The 15,663-nt window shown below is 52.0% G+C and overlaps 1 protein-coding gene across 5 annotated transcripts in view; it reads right to left on the bottom strand.

Moving 5' to 3' along the window:
- Positions 1 to 15,310, bottom strand: part of FGD5 (FYVE, RhoGEF and PH domain containing 5) — a 117,310-nt gene extending 102,000 nt beyond the window's left edge. For 4 of the 5 annotated variants that reach the window (XR_009223453.1, XM_058565764.1, XM_058565755.1 and 1 more), the window contains exons 1-2: positions 15,152 to 15,310; positions 3,711 to 6,381 (exon numbers count right to left, since the gene is read on the bottom strand). Coding sequence is in view for 4 of the 5 variants with exons in the window: in XM_058565764.1 (XP_058421747.1) it covers positions 3,711 to 6,381; positions 15,152 to 15,164 (2,684 nt within the window). In the remaining variant the exon portion in view is untranslated. The remainder of the gene's footprint in view (positions 1 to 3,710; positions 6,382 to 15,151) is intronic. The other variant, XM_058565748.1, reaches the window with a different exon arrangement.
- Between the last annotated feature and the right edge of the window lie 353 nt (positions 15,311 to 15,663).

The raw sequence follows: 15,663 nt of genomic DNA, 5'->3' as shown, positions 1-15,663 counted from the left end.
CTAGTCCTTTTTTTTTTGCACAAGGGTCAATCAGGAAAAAAAGACTGTTTTATGGATATACTTTATTTATTTATTTATTTTTTGTGAGGAAGATCAGCCCTGTGCTAACATCTGCCAATCCTCCTCTTTTTTTGCTGAGGAAGACTGGCCCTGGGCTAACATCTGTGCCCATCTTCCTCCACTTTATATGGGATACCGCCACAGCATGGCCTGACAAGCGGTGCATCAGCACGCGCCCGGGATCCGAACCAGCAAACCCCGGGCCGCCACGCCACAGCGGAGCACGCACTTAAGCGCTTGCGCCACCGGGCCGGCCCCGGGACACACTTTAAACTAAAGGATGACAAAACCTTTTTTGGTATACCATGGGAAAAATGTACATAGGTAACAACGTATACAATAATAAGATAGAAGATTGATAATAAGAATATTATTGTAGCTCCTAAAATGTTATTATCTGTGTATACAAATCTCAAAGGAAGTAACCGCATAAAAGAAACGTTATAATCATCCATCAGACCCTGAGCTGCTGCTCTGACTTAGGGGTCTCTAAGGTGTCTCTGAATTCTATTATACACACTACACATTTCCTGAAGGGAGGTACTTTCAGTGGAAAAAGGACTCAGACTTAAATAATCACACCAAGAGAGTTATTCCCTCTTCAGTTTTTTTGAATCCTTCTGATTATGCCAAGTAGAAAGTCTCTGTGGTGCCAGGATGGCTTTAACACCTCTCCCTGTTTAACAAAGGGACCAGGCCTCCAGCTCACGGCCTTGGCAAGTAATGACCTCAAGCTAGACTTTACCCCTGTTATTTTATTACTCTTTGTATCTTATTTGTACAGTTGCTTTCTATTTATGACAAATAATAGTTTTCCATTTCCCAATAGTGACATAAAATTTCTCTTCTAAACATTTTTTAAGTAAAAAAGATAGACTGCTTTAAAGACAAATAATAAGTGAGTGATAATATAGGTGATATAATGGAAATATCAAGCTGGTACAAGAAAGGCGAATGGTTGAAAAACACAGACCTGCTCCAACCCTAACATTTTACAGATGAGCAACGTGGCCCAGCTTTTCCAAGATCCCACAGCAGTTCAGCGACTGGGCGGGCTTGAACCCACGGGTCTCCTGATGCATTGCTCTGTGCTCTCAGGACTGTTGATATTTATCTTGGCTTCTGCCTCTGATCCTTACGCCGAAGCAAGATGTGGGGCAGGACAAGTAGCGGGAGGAAGGAACCGCCTCTCCACCCTCTTGTCCTGTCCCGTCCAACCCGAAGCACCCCCGGGCACGCGTCTCAGATCAGCAGCACCCCTCCACTAGATTCTCCGAGCTCCCATCCAGGCAAAGAGGCAGTGGGCCCCCCAACGCATGGCAGGCCCTCGTGCCCCTCAACTTGACGTGTCTGAAACCTCCCTTGCCCAGACCTGTTCCAGCCCAAAGTGGGGATTTTTCTCCCCCTCTGCTTCCATCTCTTTCATGCAGGAAAACAGAAGAAAGCTTTGCTCACTGACTGACGTCCAAGAGGATGTGATTCCTGCCCAGGAGATTTATCCCAGTCGGCCTGGCCTTCGGTGAAAGAGTATCAGAGTGGGGCAACAGCACTTCTGAAATGCAGTCTGACAGTTCAGGACACTCAACCAAGGCCCCAGGCTGTGGCAGCAAATGTGAGATGATGCAGGGAAAGCACCTAGTCCACTGCCTGGCACACAGCAGGCAGTCAAGACATGGTAGCATTAGCATTGTCTCGGGTATTTTATTCCCTTACTGTCATGCTATTAAGGAAGTGTTTTGTTTTTTGGACAAAATACAGATCAAGGCAACAGGGCCTTACATACGGCCAAGCAGCCTGCACACTGCATAACCCCAGGGGGCACCATATATGGACCAAAAGCAGTTGTGCAGTGCACAGAGTGCACAAGCAGACCTGGCATCCCTTAGCATAATTCACTGCAAATTCCTGAACCAGGAGTCAGGAAATCTGAGTCCTGGCACTTATTTCTCCACTAAATTGCTGAGAGACCTTAGGCAAGTCCCTTTCCCTCTCTGTGCCTCAGTTTCCTCCTCTGTAACAGGACCAAATGTTGTCTGAAGTTTCCTTCCAGCTCTAAACTTCTGTGATTCTACAGAAGCATATTTCAATTTCTGAACGGCTGTCATACTAAAGAGGATATGAGCTCTCACTGGGCTTGAGAGGGCGAGCCAGCACGTGTGGGGTAGGGATGTCAGAGGCAGACAGCTTTCGCCTCAGTCAGAAAGAACTTAATCAGAGTACCTAGCTACAGAGGAGGCAGCTCTGGGAGGTGGTGAGTTCCCTGTGGCTTGAGGAATTCAGGTACAGACTGGGTTAAGAGACAGACCTGTTAGAGGTGGCGGTTTGACCATGGGCCCTCTGAGGTCCTTTCCAGCATGAGATCTTAAGGTTTCAAAGCTTGGCTCTATTTTCATTAGCGCTCAGAGGCACTTGCTAGGGCTGCGTCACCATTAACGCAGTGAACTTGTCGGCTCTGCTGCGCTCACCCTCTTAGAGTTTGCACGTCCACATTGTCCAAATTACACTTGGTCCCTCTGGCAGTGTTGGTGTTCACCTTTGCTCCAGCAAACACCCTTTCATCCCAGAAAGAACTGATTTTAGCCTTACCCAGACTTGCAGTCGGGAGAAGATGGAGCCAGGGGACCACGTAAAAAACTCAGAAGAATAAACTACACAAACACTTCGAGCGTCTATACTCTGGCAACAGATAATGCTAACTGCAAAGCATTCTTATCTATTCATGACTGCAGGCCCCCTAGGAATTCCCAGCAGCAAGGCTGTGCAGGACTGGCGGGTAAGTTACTGCACACGAGGGGAAAGAATCAGGATTTCCTTTAAAATCTCCACCACCTTGGCTTTTCAGTAATTCAGATCAGGCACCCCCAAAGAGTATAAACGGCTGAGGTGGAACTGTGTCGCAGTTAAGTTGCATCCACAACATATAAGGAACAGCGAGATTTGGCAGTTATCCACTTGGGATAATCAAGAAGGGCATTCAGCCAGCCTCGGGAAGGTGGGGTCAGAAAATCCCACTCTCATCAATAATTTCAGTGTTTCACTCTTACTTCCCAGGTGCATGAGTCCAAAAAAGAAGAAAAGAAAAGAAAAATCCACTTGGATGAACCTCTTAAAGACTTCTACTCAGAAATTTAGCTCAAGGCACCTTTAGCTCTTTAAACAATTTAAATAGCCTTTTCTAGTTCCCTTGAATAGAGTGTTCATTTACACAATAAAAAGGTATCAATCTCAATTTAGGGTATTTTCCTGATGGTGAAAGATACTTAGCTTGGCAAGATTCCAGAACCTTCTCTCTTGGTGACCTCCCCAGAGGGGAGTAGCAAAGCCATCTACCTAGGAGATGAGAAATGTCTCCCAAACAATGGAAATACAAATGCTCACATTTGTACTGTATCTGGCATTTTAGACAACACTTTTCACATAGATTACCTACTCTGATCTTCTCAAACTCTGCCAGGAGGTAGCATGAATCCCATTTCACAGATGCAGTAACTGAGGCTCAGAGAGGTAAAGCCACTCACCCCAAGTCACACAGCTAGAAAGAAATAGAGCTTGAGGCTAAAAAGGCAAGTCCATTCTGCCCCCTACACCTAAGCTTGCCTCTTGGATAGTTATACTCGCAAAACAACAAAGAAAACACAATGTCACGGTACCTTTCTGCTTCCTGCTCTGCACTCTGCTGTTTGCTCTCAAAGGCGTTGAAGCTGCTCATGTCCACGTAGCCGTCGTTTTCGTTTGCTGTTGACAGGGCTCTGCTCTGATCTTCAAACAGCTTCGTAAATGTCCCGGCCCTTGCTGGCCTCCGGGGCGGAATCTGGATGTTTTCGTAGTCCGAGTTCATGGCTGGAATGTTCTCGTAGTCCGAAGTGTCGGCGTTGGGAAACGAGATGGACCGTGGCTTGGTCAGGGGCAAGGGCAGAAAGGGGGGCCGGGAGCGGTCTTCAAAGGACTCCACTCTGGACACCGTCCTGCTGAAAGGGACGCCCTTCCTCTTGCCATCCCTGTAGAAGATGAGGGAGGAGGGCGACTCAGAAGCCCGGAGCTTGCCGGTCCGAGCCTTAAGCTGAGGCGAGCTGCTGAGGCTCCTTCGGTCAATCTCCAGCAGCCTGGAAGGCCCATGGTGGCTGGACTCTGAGGAGGACCTGGAAGACACACTGACATCCACGTGCACTTTGCTCTCGCTCTTCTTCTTAAACGTCAGCGCCAGGAACCGCTTGAAGGAAGATTTCTTCTTCTTGGTATGCTTGTCTGGGGGCTCGCTCTCGATCAGGAGCGAGGGAGAGCTCTTTGTGATGGGCTTTTTGGTGATACAGGCCAGGTCGAAAGGGGGTGGGATGTCAACCACGGAAGACGGTGTCGAGGTGCCACTGGATGGAAGGTGGTTCCTCTGGGAGAAACTCCCAGAGGAGCCAATCATACAGGGCAGAGAAAGGTTGTCGTCTTTCCTTTTGATCCTATGGTCGTCTAAGCCAGATGCCTCCGGCTCCCGGTACAAGGAGATGGGAATCTCTCGGCCTTCCACGGAGAACGATCGAGGGTATAAAGTGAAGGCTCTGGGCTTTGCTGGCAAGGCCCTGCTGGCTTCCAGTGGCTTCCCCTCCAACGACAGAACCGTCTTTCTCACCTCCTTGGCACCTCCAATGCCGACAGCTGATGAGCCAGCTTCTGGTCCAGTTTCTTCCAGGACGGTTTCTGGGACATAGCCAGCCACCTTCCCAGAGTGGGGCCTGGCCCTCGTGATGATGTTCTTTCTGTCGATGGTGACCAGGCCACCCTCAGCATCAGAATCCATTTCTTCTATCACGCCAGAATCACCCAGGGCGTCTGATGCAGCCCGTGTCTCAGGCTGCTCTCCCTCTCCAGGGTCAGCCCCACACGCCAGGCCAACTCCCATCTCATAGGGGTTGGTGAGCGCGTCATCCGCAGCGTCCTCATCCTCCGGCACGACCGCATCAGGAACAGCGGGGCCCTCCTCAGTGCCACCCTGCAGGGAGCCACACTGGCCACATGAAGTTCCAGCCAGAGGGTCCTGCTCCACAGGTCCTCTCGACTGTGCTTCCTGCTCAGACTCTAAGCCTCTTGCTGATTCGGAAAAAGGAGAGTAGCTTTCGCTACAGAAGGAGGTGCTCTCGGTCGGGAAGAACTCGTAGGGACTCGTAGAGAGTGAGGCCACGAAGTCGTCCGTATAGTCACTCTCAAAAGGAATGATCTGGCAGCTCTCCTCAGCAGGTTCATCCTGCACGGGGTCTTCGCTCTCTAGAGGGTCTTCTCCCGCCTCCTGGGTGACTGCTGCCACTTCTTCCTGGTCAGTGTCCTCATTTTGCTCAGATGGCTCATCCTGATCATTCTGGTCACCACCGCCTGTGGCGTCCTCACACTCCTCAGAGATTTCAGGGCTGTCTGTGGCCATCTCCGCCTCCCGGATGCCCGGGGCCAATCCCTCATTCTCCGGTGGATCCTCGCTGGCGTCTTCAGTGTCCCCCTCGGTGGGCCTGCTGGCATCTACATGCGCATCTGGCGCCCCGGGTTCTGCACTGGCACAGCCTTCCTCGCCATTCTCCTCTGCCTCCCTGGGTGTCCCAGGGGCCCCCGGCTCCTCCTCAGGAGCTGCTGGATCCTCTAAACTGACATGAGTTAGGATGATATCGCTCAGAAAGACTGCCTCTCCATCCCGAGGGCTCTTGTCCTCCAGGCTGAACGTGTGTTCCTCCACCAGCTTCTCTTCCTCCTCACTTGTGAACTTTTGCTCCTCCGCCGCTGCGTCACGGGCACAGTCCTCCTCCTCCATGTTCTCAGGAGTGGGGGCTAACCCTTCGTCACCCTCTCCACTCAGCACCACTTTGGCTGGGGTAGCCAAGTCCTCAGCCGCTCCCGTCCCCTCTGTGTCACACTCCTCGCCTCCCTCCTGGCAGGCATCTTCCCCAGTGGCATCCAGAGGCACCATGACTGCATTCTCCACAGGATCCCCATCCCTGGGTTCATCTTCCCTCGGCGGAGCCCTGGGGACCACGATGTAATCCTTGTCTGCCTCAGACTCGGAACATTCCAGGTTGGACTGGTGCTCTTCATAAAGCCCCCTGTCTACACAGAGCAGCTTCCCATTGCTGCATTTGTTCAAGCTGTTGATCATGCACATGCTGGCTCTCCACTCGTTGGGGGTGGCCAGCCTGGGCTTAGGGGCAATGGGGGGTTTCGGCCCCCTAGACATGGAGTTGGGACTGGGAAGACTATCAGGCCGGGGTGACGAAGGAAATTTGGGTGCCGTCACTGGCGTGAGGGGACTGGCAATCTTTGGCTTGGGAGCGACTGGTGGTTTTGGTGAATCTAAAGGATGAAAATAGAGAAAAGAAGGAGACAAAAAGTACAGTTACCTTTATTTCCATTCAGAGTCTCCTACTTACCATTTTTGAGAACACTGAAGATGGTTTCCCAACCCATGGGAACACAATCTACTACATTCTGTTTTAAGTTGCCCTCCACTATCATCTTTAAAATCCCTTGACCTTCCACTAAAGATTCATTCTGTAAACAAAGTGAACAGACTTTTGTTCTATACACAGTCCAGCTAACAAAACCCAAGTGACTGACATCTTGTACGCCTCAGATACGGGTGTCCAATCATTGCACTCCTCCATTCAACAACGACAGAGTAAACGCTTTCCATGTGCCAGGTACTCACGAGACGATGCTGACCTCGACAGTCGCCATCCCAGCTATCCTCATGCAGCTTACCTTCATTCTACAGTTAATTCATTGGATCCCTACTATCCACATGCACAGCACTGTAGACGGTAGGGCCTTCCAGGGTCAAGAAGAGAAGAATACTTCTGCTTAGCACTCACAGTTGAGTTAGGGAGACCACACTAACAGAGCAACTGGAGGAGAGCACTGCAGACCCCTGGAATATTATGACTGAATAGCCATCATCTTATTCCCTCAAGAATGATACACCAAAGGTTTGTGACAGAGACATATGATTCTTCTGAGGGTCCCCTCTGAGTTCCACATGCGTCAAGACTGGTGTCCAGCTAACTGCCCTGCATCCAAATTTCACAGGCGTCCAAATCTCACGGGAGAAATTATATAGTATTTTTCAACATGGATATTTGCAAAATGTCTCTTCCCTTGTGGATGCTGAGGATCTACTAACCATGGCAGAATAAAAGATGTGGTACACGGGGCCGGCCCAGTGGCACAGAGGTTAAGTTCGTGCACTCTGCTTCCGCAGCTGGGGTTTGCTGGTTCAGATCCCGGGCACGGACCTACGCACCACTTATCCAGCCATGCTGAGGCTGTGTCCCACATACAGCAACTAGAAGGATGTACAACTATGACATACAACTATCTACTGGGGCTTTGGGGAGGAAAAGGGAAAAAAGGATGAAGATAGGCAACAGATGCTGGCTCAGGGCCAAGTTTCCTCAAAAAAAAAAGATGTGGTACAAACCACACATGCAACAGGAGTTAGAGAAGCGAGAGTTGCCACGGCTGGAGAAGACCTCCTGGAGAAGGTGAACTTGCAGCTAAATTTTGCAGGATGGGAGGGACCTGGACAAGTGGAAGGGTCAAGGGAGTAGCTGCCCACTCCAAGCTCAGCATCTCTCCTGCCCCAAGCCAGCCCTCGCTTCCACACCACCTTCCTGTGCTTCCAAGCCCCCAGCCACACTGCAGGCAGCATGAGGAATGCAGAGTCCCAGGACTGCAACTCCATCCTGACGTCTCTGCTTCAAAAGCAGTGCCCGGCTCCCCAGTGCCCACAGATTAGGATGTACAGTCTCCTCTTCAGCCCAGTCTCATCTCCCAGTCCTACCCCACGAAGGGTGGGTTTCACACAGCGCAGCCTCAGAAGGCCAGCCTGGCTTGTGACAGAAGGAAGATGGAGCAGAGGGCCTGGAGGTCTGTCAGCAAACTCCTCTCCTGCCCACGCGTCTGACTCCCAGTTAAATCCTCACAGCATCCAACCCCAGTCGTCTGACAGAAATATGTGAGCCACATTTATCATTACATATGTAATTTTAAATTTTCTCCTAGCCACATTAAAAAGCAAAAAGGAAACAGGTATAATTAATTTTAATGATACATTCTTTCAACTCTGTATATCCCCAATATTATCTTTTTGTATACCATCATGTAATCAATGAATTATGTTTGGATCAACACGTAATCAACATATAAAATTCACTAGTGAGACATCTGACATTCTTTTTTGTCCTAAGTCCTCAAAATCTAACGTATATTTTACACTTACAGCACATCACAATTCCAACTAGCCACATTTCAAGTGCCCAGGAGCCACATGTGGGTGCTGGCTAAGGGACTCTTTAACCCATCTCCATGGGACTGGCCCAATGGCACCTCAATTTCAATATGTCTGAAGCCAAAGCCAATATCATCTCCCCTAAACTGGGAGAACTATGTCAAATTCAGCTGGGGAAGCCCCAAAGGAAATAATAATACAGCAATAGTACAGGAATAGCAATAATATAGGGTTATAAAGGCCATGCACTCTGTCCCCGAAAGGGCTTGATTTCAGAGCCTCTTTCCTTGTACTCTGCACATAAATCTAATGAACTTAGCTGTCTGGTTGCCCAGTGCACAGATACTCAGGCGGGGCCGAGGGGAGGCAGTGAGAGCGGGAATACTGCCAGTTCTAAGATGTGGAAGCCGACGGCACAAACCGGCGAGAAGACGCACAGCTGCCAAGGCTCTGAAGGCTAAAGCACCCGCTGCATCAACCCCCGACCCACACCCACACTCATCTGCATCCACACCAAGCCAGCCACTGACATCCAGATGACAACCCGGAGGCTTCAAGAGAGAGTAAGTGACTTCTCAACTCCTTGTTTCCATAAGCAATCAGATATCTCCTAGTTTAGAAAAATATCTGTCCAAATTAGTGAAGTACAAAACAAAAAAATAAACCAAAAAAACCCCACAAATATTTGGAGCTTAAATAGCTAAGCTTCAGCTACCTGTCAACGTGGAGTAACAAAGTGAGCCTTTGGAGCCTTGCTGATCTGGGTTCAAATCCTGACTTTGCCACTTACAATCTATGAAACTGAGCCTCAGATTCCTCCTCTGTAAAATGGGTACAACAGTAACACCTACTCTCAAGAGGTTATGAAGATTAAAAGATATATAATACATTTAAAGTGCTTAGTAGCAGGCCTTCACACAGGAGTACCGAATAAACAGTAGCTATTATGGTTCTAATAAAATCAAGTTTTGCCTACCCCACATCTTCCCCTGGTATGAGTCTTGCTCTACACTGACATATTAGACAATAGTAGCTTCAAGCCTTCAGTATTAGGTGTCAGGCATCGGCATGAAAATTATTCTTTGGGGGTGGGGACTCTCATTTCTCATCCTTAACAGGTGGTATTTCGCATGGGTGCCATGAGACGGGACAGAAGGGCCGTGAAAAATGACCGTCACTTTGGCTGCATCGCCCCCACCGCCACCCCCCCTTCATCCAATGAAGCTATCGATCTGTGGGCACCGTCTCCTCGACAAAGGTTCCCGTGGGCATCTGAGGCGTGATCCTGCAAGAAAATGCCTTCCCCACAGGAGCCCCTAGGAATGATAAACACACAGCATCCCCACCCTGCTTCCAGCTCTGAAGCTGCATCCCCTCTGACAACAAAGGATGCCAGAATCAGAAAGGCCTTGTCTGACTCCTCATTGAAAGATGAGGAAACTGAGGCACAGAGAGGGCAGGTGACTGGCATGGGGCTACTCAGCATGTCTGGAGCAGGGCCCAGGTAGAATGTGGATTTCCTGCTTCCTGGTCCAGTCATGTGAACCTCTGCCTTCACCCTTTTGCCACTGAGCATTTCTTCTACAGTGGAGATTCAGGGCTCCCAGCTTCTGGTGAGGCAGAGAAGGGTACAATGCAGGAAAGCTGAGGCCAGAGAGACCAGGACAGCTAGGTGTGAAACTCACGTAAGGCTGAGTCCAGCCTGACCTGACCACAAGGTGAATGACTGGCTTTCATTTGCTCTCATCCAACCTCCTTTAATCCAATTCCATTAAAGAGAGATTTATTGAGCACCTACTACGTGCCAGGCACTCATCTAGATTCTTTGGATACATCAATAAACAAAACCAAGACCCCGTCCCTCGTGGACCCTACATTCTAGTGGGAGATAAGCAATAAGAAGAGTAAGTACATTACATACTATAGGTTAGATGATCATAAGTCCATGGAACAAGACTGGAGTTGGGTGTTTTCGCAATTTTGCATAGAGTCACCAGGACAGGCCTCACTGAGAGGACATTAGACCAAAGACTTGAAAGAGGTGAGGGAGCCAGGACTCACTTGGCGTGTTCAAGGAGGCCAGAGTGGCTGGAAGGGAGGGAGGGAGCGACGGAGCGGGGAAGCAGGCGATGACGTCAGAGGGGTCACGGGGAGGGTGTAGATTATGCAGGGCCTTGAGCTGCAGGAGGACATGAATGCTCTGGCTAATGTGCTGAAATAAACAGAAGTGGTGAGGATTAAACAGAAGTGCTGAGGATGGAATAGAAGCGTTGAGGATGGAACAGAAGCGTTGAGGATGGAACAGAAGCGGTGAGGATGGAAGGATGGAATAGAACTGGTGAGGATGAAGCAGGGAGACCAGTGAGGAGGCTCTTGCAATAACCCAGGCAACAGATGATGGAAGCGTGGGCCAGGCAGTAGCAGCGAAGGTGGTAAAAAGGAGTCAGATTTTGAACACGAGGGTAGAGCCGGCAGGATGTGCTGACAGAGTGGCTATGGGGTAAGAGAGAGAAGTCAAGGACAACACCAAGGTTCCGAGTAGGAGCAGCTGGAAAGTGAAGTGGCACCAACTGAACGGGGGAAGGCTGTGGGTGCTGGGGAGGGAAAATCAGAATCTCAGTTTGCACGTGCTGAATCTGAGTTACCTCTCACACACCTGGGTGGAGATGCGGAGTGGGCCCTGGGATACACCCGTCTGGGTTCCCAGGAGAGGGCTGGCTGGAGGCATCCATCCCAGAGATGGAATTTAAGGCATAAGCCTGGTGAGATCACCAAGTGAATGAGTGTGGACAGAGAAAACAGCAGGGCCAAGGTTACGAGAAGGAGCCAGCAAAAAAGACTGAGGAGGGAGGGCAGAAAATGAAGGGAGTGTGAGAGCCTCCAGCTCTGCTCCCTTCCTGCCTCCCTCACAAAAAGAAATGGGATAGAGCCCTTGCCCTCAGTACAAGGTTATTTGGGTCTCAGACCAATTCTGCCTAGTGAAGACCCAGGAAAGAGGGAGCAACGGGGTGCATGTTGACGGACAGGGAAGATTTTCATAATCAAAAAAGAGGTTGCAGGGGGCAGCCTGGTGGCGTAGCAGTTAAGTGCAGGCACTCTACTTCGGTGGCCCGGGGGTTCATAGGTTCGGATCCCGGGGCGACACACCGCTTGTCAAGCCATGCTGCAGCAGGCGTCCCACATATAAAGTAGAGGAAGATGGGCACGGATGTTAGCCCAGGGCCAGTCTTCCTCAGCAAAAAGAAGGGGATTGGCATTGGATGTTAGCTCAGGGCTAATCTTCCTCACAAAAAAAAAAAGAGGTTGGGTATTTCAGGCAGAGGGAACAGACCGTGCAGAGGCCCAGAGGCATTTAGATGTGAGCCCTTTGGGAGTGTGACCAAGAGTCCAGTTTGGCTGAGCTTTAGAGTATGGTGGGGGTGGAGGACTACAGGATAAATCAGAGCTGGGATTTCCTCCTCTGGGTTAGGCTTAACTTTCTGACGGTCCAGAACCCAGCATGGATGGAGCCGGTAGACCCTCTGCTGCTTCCGGATTCCTTCTGGCTGCTGCACGAACCTTCTCTCTTCCTGTTATCACAGAGCCTGGGGGTCACACCCTCCCCACCCTGAGTTACCAACACCCAGGACCTCATGGCAATTTGCTGTGCCTGAGGATGACTCGAATGCAGAACACCCTTCCAGCCAAGATGCCAAGAGTCAACTGGGGGGTGGGGAAACCACAGCGACAGGAGGAAGAGATTTTTTAACAGCTTCTGGTGATAGAAATCATCCCCAGCCAGCCCCCTGGTACCAATTTATATTTTCTCTCTCTATTATAACTAAATATCTCTCACTCACAGATTCATGCTGCTGCTCCCTCGTCAGCTATGTAGAGGTTAAATTAGAAGGGGTATTGGCAGGAGCACTGGATTGGGAGTCAGGAACTCTGATCTCCACTCCTGGCTCTGCTACTAACTGGAAGTGTGACCTTGGGCAAGTCCCTTCCCCTCTCTGAGCCTGTTTCCCCACCTGTACAGTGAGGGGACTGCACCAAAAAGTCAGAAAGTGCCTTCTGCTCTGGCTGACTACAGTCTATTAAACTCATGGCTCTTGTTATGATGTCCCCTGCTATCCCCATCTCGTCCCGAGTCTGTTTCAACTGCAAGTCACTATACTCCCCCTGGAACTCTCATAACCATATGTTCCAAGAGTAACTCTCTTCCAATTTCACCTTCCTGTTGCATCTTAATTTCACTTTCACGCCTGGGCAGCTGCTGGAATGTCCAAGCCAAGCCTGATGATTTCTAATTAGGCGGCTGTTAGGCTAGTCCAGTTACCCACGACAGGCCAGTTACTGGGAAGACAGCCTGGGACAGAGTGGGACGAGCATGGGCCAGGCTCAGACAGACCTGGGCTCCAATCCCAGCTCTGCCACACATCAGCTATGTGATCTTGGGCATGCCACTTTGCCTCTCTGGGCCTCAGTTTCTTGCTTGGTGAAATGGAAGAAATACCCCCTTTCTTCATTAGGCTGATGAGAAGTTCAAGGGAAATAGACATCATGAGACACTTAAGTCAATGGGCAAACACTTCCTGTGTACCTGCTATGTGTTAGGCACTGGATAAAAAAGCAGGCTCTCAGGCTAACAGTCTGTGTTTCAATCCTGTCTTGGCTCCTCATTAAGTCAGTGACCATAAAATCCCTGCAGCTCAGTTTTTCCACCTATAAAATGGGAACAGCAAGAGTACTCACTTCATGAGGTTACTGTGAAAAGTGAATTGATACAAGTCAAACACTGAAAAGCAGTACCTGGTTCATAGTAAGTAAGCACCCAATAAATATTAGCTCATATTTACTCATCGCTTATACTGTCACAGACACTGTTCCAGGCACCTTACAAGCTTTACGTAACCATGGGAACCCAAGGAAAAAGATCTTATGATCCTCATCTTTCAGATGAAGAAACTGAGGCGCAGAGAGGTTAAGTAACCCACTCAAGGTCACATAACTAAGTATGTGCTGGTTCTGAGATTCAGTCCCAAAGAGTCTCTGAACTACCGTGACACACGATCAGGACGTTCAGAGCATGGCACACAGACGTCATTCTGTGAAGTTTCCATCACCGCCATCACCTGAGGGAGTAACCAGATTCATGCTGGAGGTGAATTACAGGATGGCTGAGCCCAAGAGTGGCAACTGCCAAGACGTCCTGGGACCAAACTGTCTCTAGGTTTATGCCGGCTCACTCCATCCCCCAGATCCTCAGAGAAGGGAGGGCCTGCCCAAGCCTCAAGCAGGGAAACGTGGGAAAACTGGAAGCACTCTCACCATTGTCTGAAAGCGCGTTTTATTAGGAGTGCGGGAAAAAGCTAGCCTGACTCTGTCCGGGCTGTGCCAGAACAGGCAGGAGGCGACCTCCTTCCTCCAGCAGCGGCTGGTGGGCACCAGGACCCTGCCCCAGCCTTTTCCACTCCCACAAAGTGGCACCCCTGCTCCACCCCGGCCCCCCATTTTGTGACCCACATTCGCTCACTGGCCAGGTGTCCACAGGCCCAGCAACAACAGGGCCTGGACGCAGGGAGGTGGCTGCCACGCTTCCAAGTCCCTGAGTGTCTCCCTTGTCAGATTAGTCCAGCCAAACATCTCCCGTCTGCACCTCACTCCTAAGACAACGACTTTTTTCATTAAAAAGATTTACAAAAGAAAAAAACCCACAACACACACACACACACACACACACACACACACACACACACACACACACGGCAGCAGGATATGGTTCTAAGACAGCCAAAATGGTGGCTTCCTGTTTCTTTAGGGATGTGTGTTTTGGAGTATGTGTGTTTGGAGTATTTCGACAAGGGTGTTGGTCGGGGACAGGACTGCCTTCTACTAAATTCTAAGAGAAAAGGAAAAAAAGAGTGACGATTGCTCCTTGGCAGGCAAACGAAGTCAGCTGGCATTGCTGCCTTGCAAACTCGCCTCTTTGAGGGAACTTTCTGCGCTTCCCGTGGATGGAGTCAGGAATCCCGAGAACTGGGTTCCAGGCACCGCCCATCTCTGAGACTCAGTTACTAAATCTGTTAAATGGCACCCCTCTGGAGGAATCGCTAATATACGCTGTCAAACGCATGCCGAGTTTCGCGGAATCCTTGAACTGGCCGTCGGATTCACCGGGCAGAGAGGCGAGGAATGCGAGGGAACGCCTGGATGGGGCTGAGCCTCGGCGACGAGCGTCCCCTGGGCGTTCGGTCCCCTGCGGGAGGCACAAAGAGGGCCCAGGGCCAGGCCGCTGCGCGGGAGGGGGGCGCTGCGGGGGGTGGGGGTAATTTAGGGCTTTTTAGTCTCATCCGGAGAGTGAGCTTCAAGGCTCGGGGTCTAGGAGGCAGAAGGAAACAGGAATCCTCTTAAGGGTGCGCCGCCGGGTACTGAGGGACCAGGAACAGAGCCTGGTGTGGGGAAGGGCTCCGGACGGATCCCGTGGGCCAGGAGGGGCCAGCGAAGAGCAGGAGCAAGGATTTAGGGGTACGACCAAGTCGCCTTTGCGAAGAGCGAGTCTTTCTCGGCTGCCGAGGGGACCCTCACGCTGGCGTCCGCGGCGGGAGTGGGACAGGGCGGACATGGCCGGGTGCGGCCTCGCCGAGCCCGGCGGGGCGTCCCTGGGGCGGGCGTCCGGGACAGGGGCCCCGGTGATTCTCGGCCTCCCCCGCGAGGGGACTCCGGACTCGCCCGCAGCTCGGCCGAGGCGGAGCAGAGCGGGAGGGTCCGCGAACCTCGGCCGCTCGCTGCCGGCGCCCCGCGGGCCCCGACTGGGAGCGCGTCCCTCCACGCCCGAGGGCGCGCGGAGCCTCCTACCTGCTCTGTTCATCTTCCAGCGCGCGGAGCCCGGCCGCCCGTCGGTCCGCGCGTGCGTCCGTCGGTCCGAGCGCGAGTCCGCGCCGCCTCACTCCATGGCCGCGCCGCGGGGCCCGCACCTTCCGCGCCCGCCCCGCCCCCCGGCGCGCGCCGGCCTCCGCGCGGCGCTCAGGGCAAGTGGGGGCGCGGGGCGCGAGGCTCGGGGCTGGGCGGGGCCGGGAGGGGCGGGGAGGGGGCGCGGGCGCGGGGCGCGGGGGCGGCGGCCGGGGCAGCGGCAGCGCCGAGTTCACCCGGGATTCGGCGCGGAGCGCGGGGTGAGCGGGGGCGCGGGGCTCCGGGGGCGGGGCCGGCGGGGGCGGCCGGGGCCGCGCGCGGCGTCGTGTCGGCTCCGGGCTCCGCACCCGGCGCGCTGCGCTCTGGGCGCCGCGTCTCCCCCCTCCTAGACGTTTCCTCCCGCTCCCGAAGAGGAAGGCTTTTTTTTCCCTTTCTGCTCTGTCAGGGATCGAGGGAGC

This window comes from Diceros bicornis, chromosome 2 (assembly GCF_020826845.1).
Source record: "Diceros bicornis minor isolate mBicDic1 chromosome 2, mDicBic1.mat.cur, whole genome shotgun sequence".
Lineage (NCBI taxonomy): Eukaryota > Metazoa > Chordata > Mammalia > Perissodactyla > Rhinocerotidae > Diceros > Diceros bicornis.
Note: the sequence above shows the minus strand (reverse complement) of the source record. Positions and strands in the feature narration are given on the sequence as shown.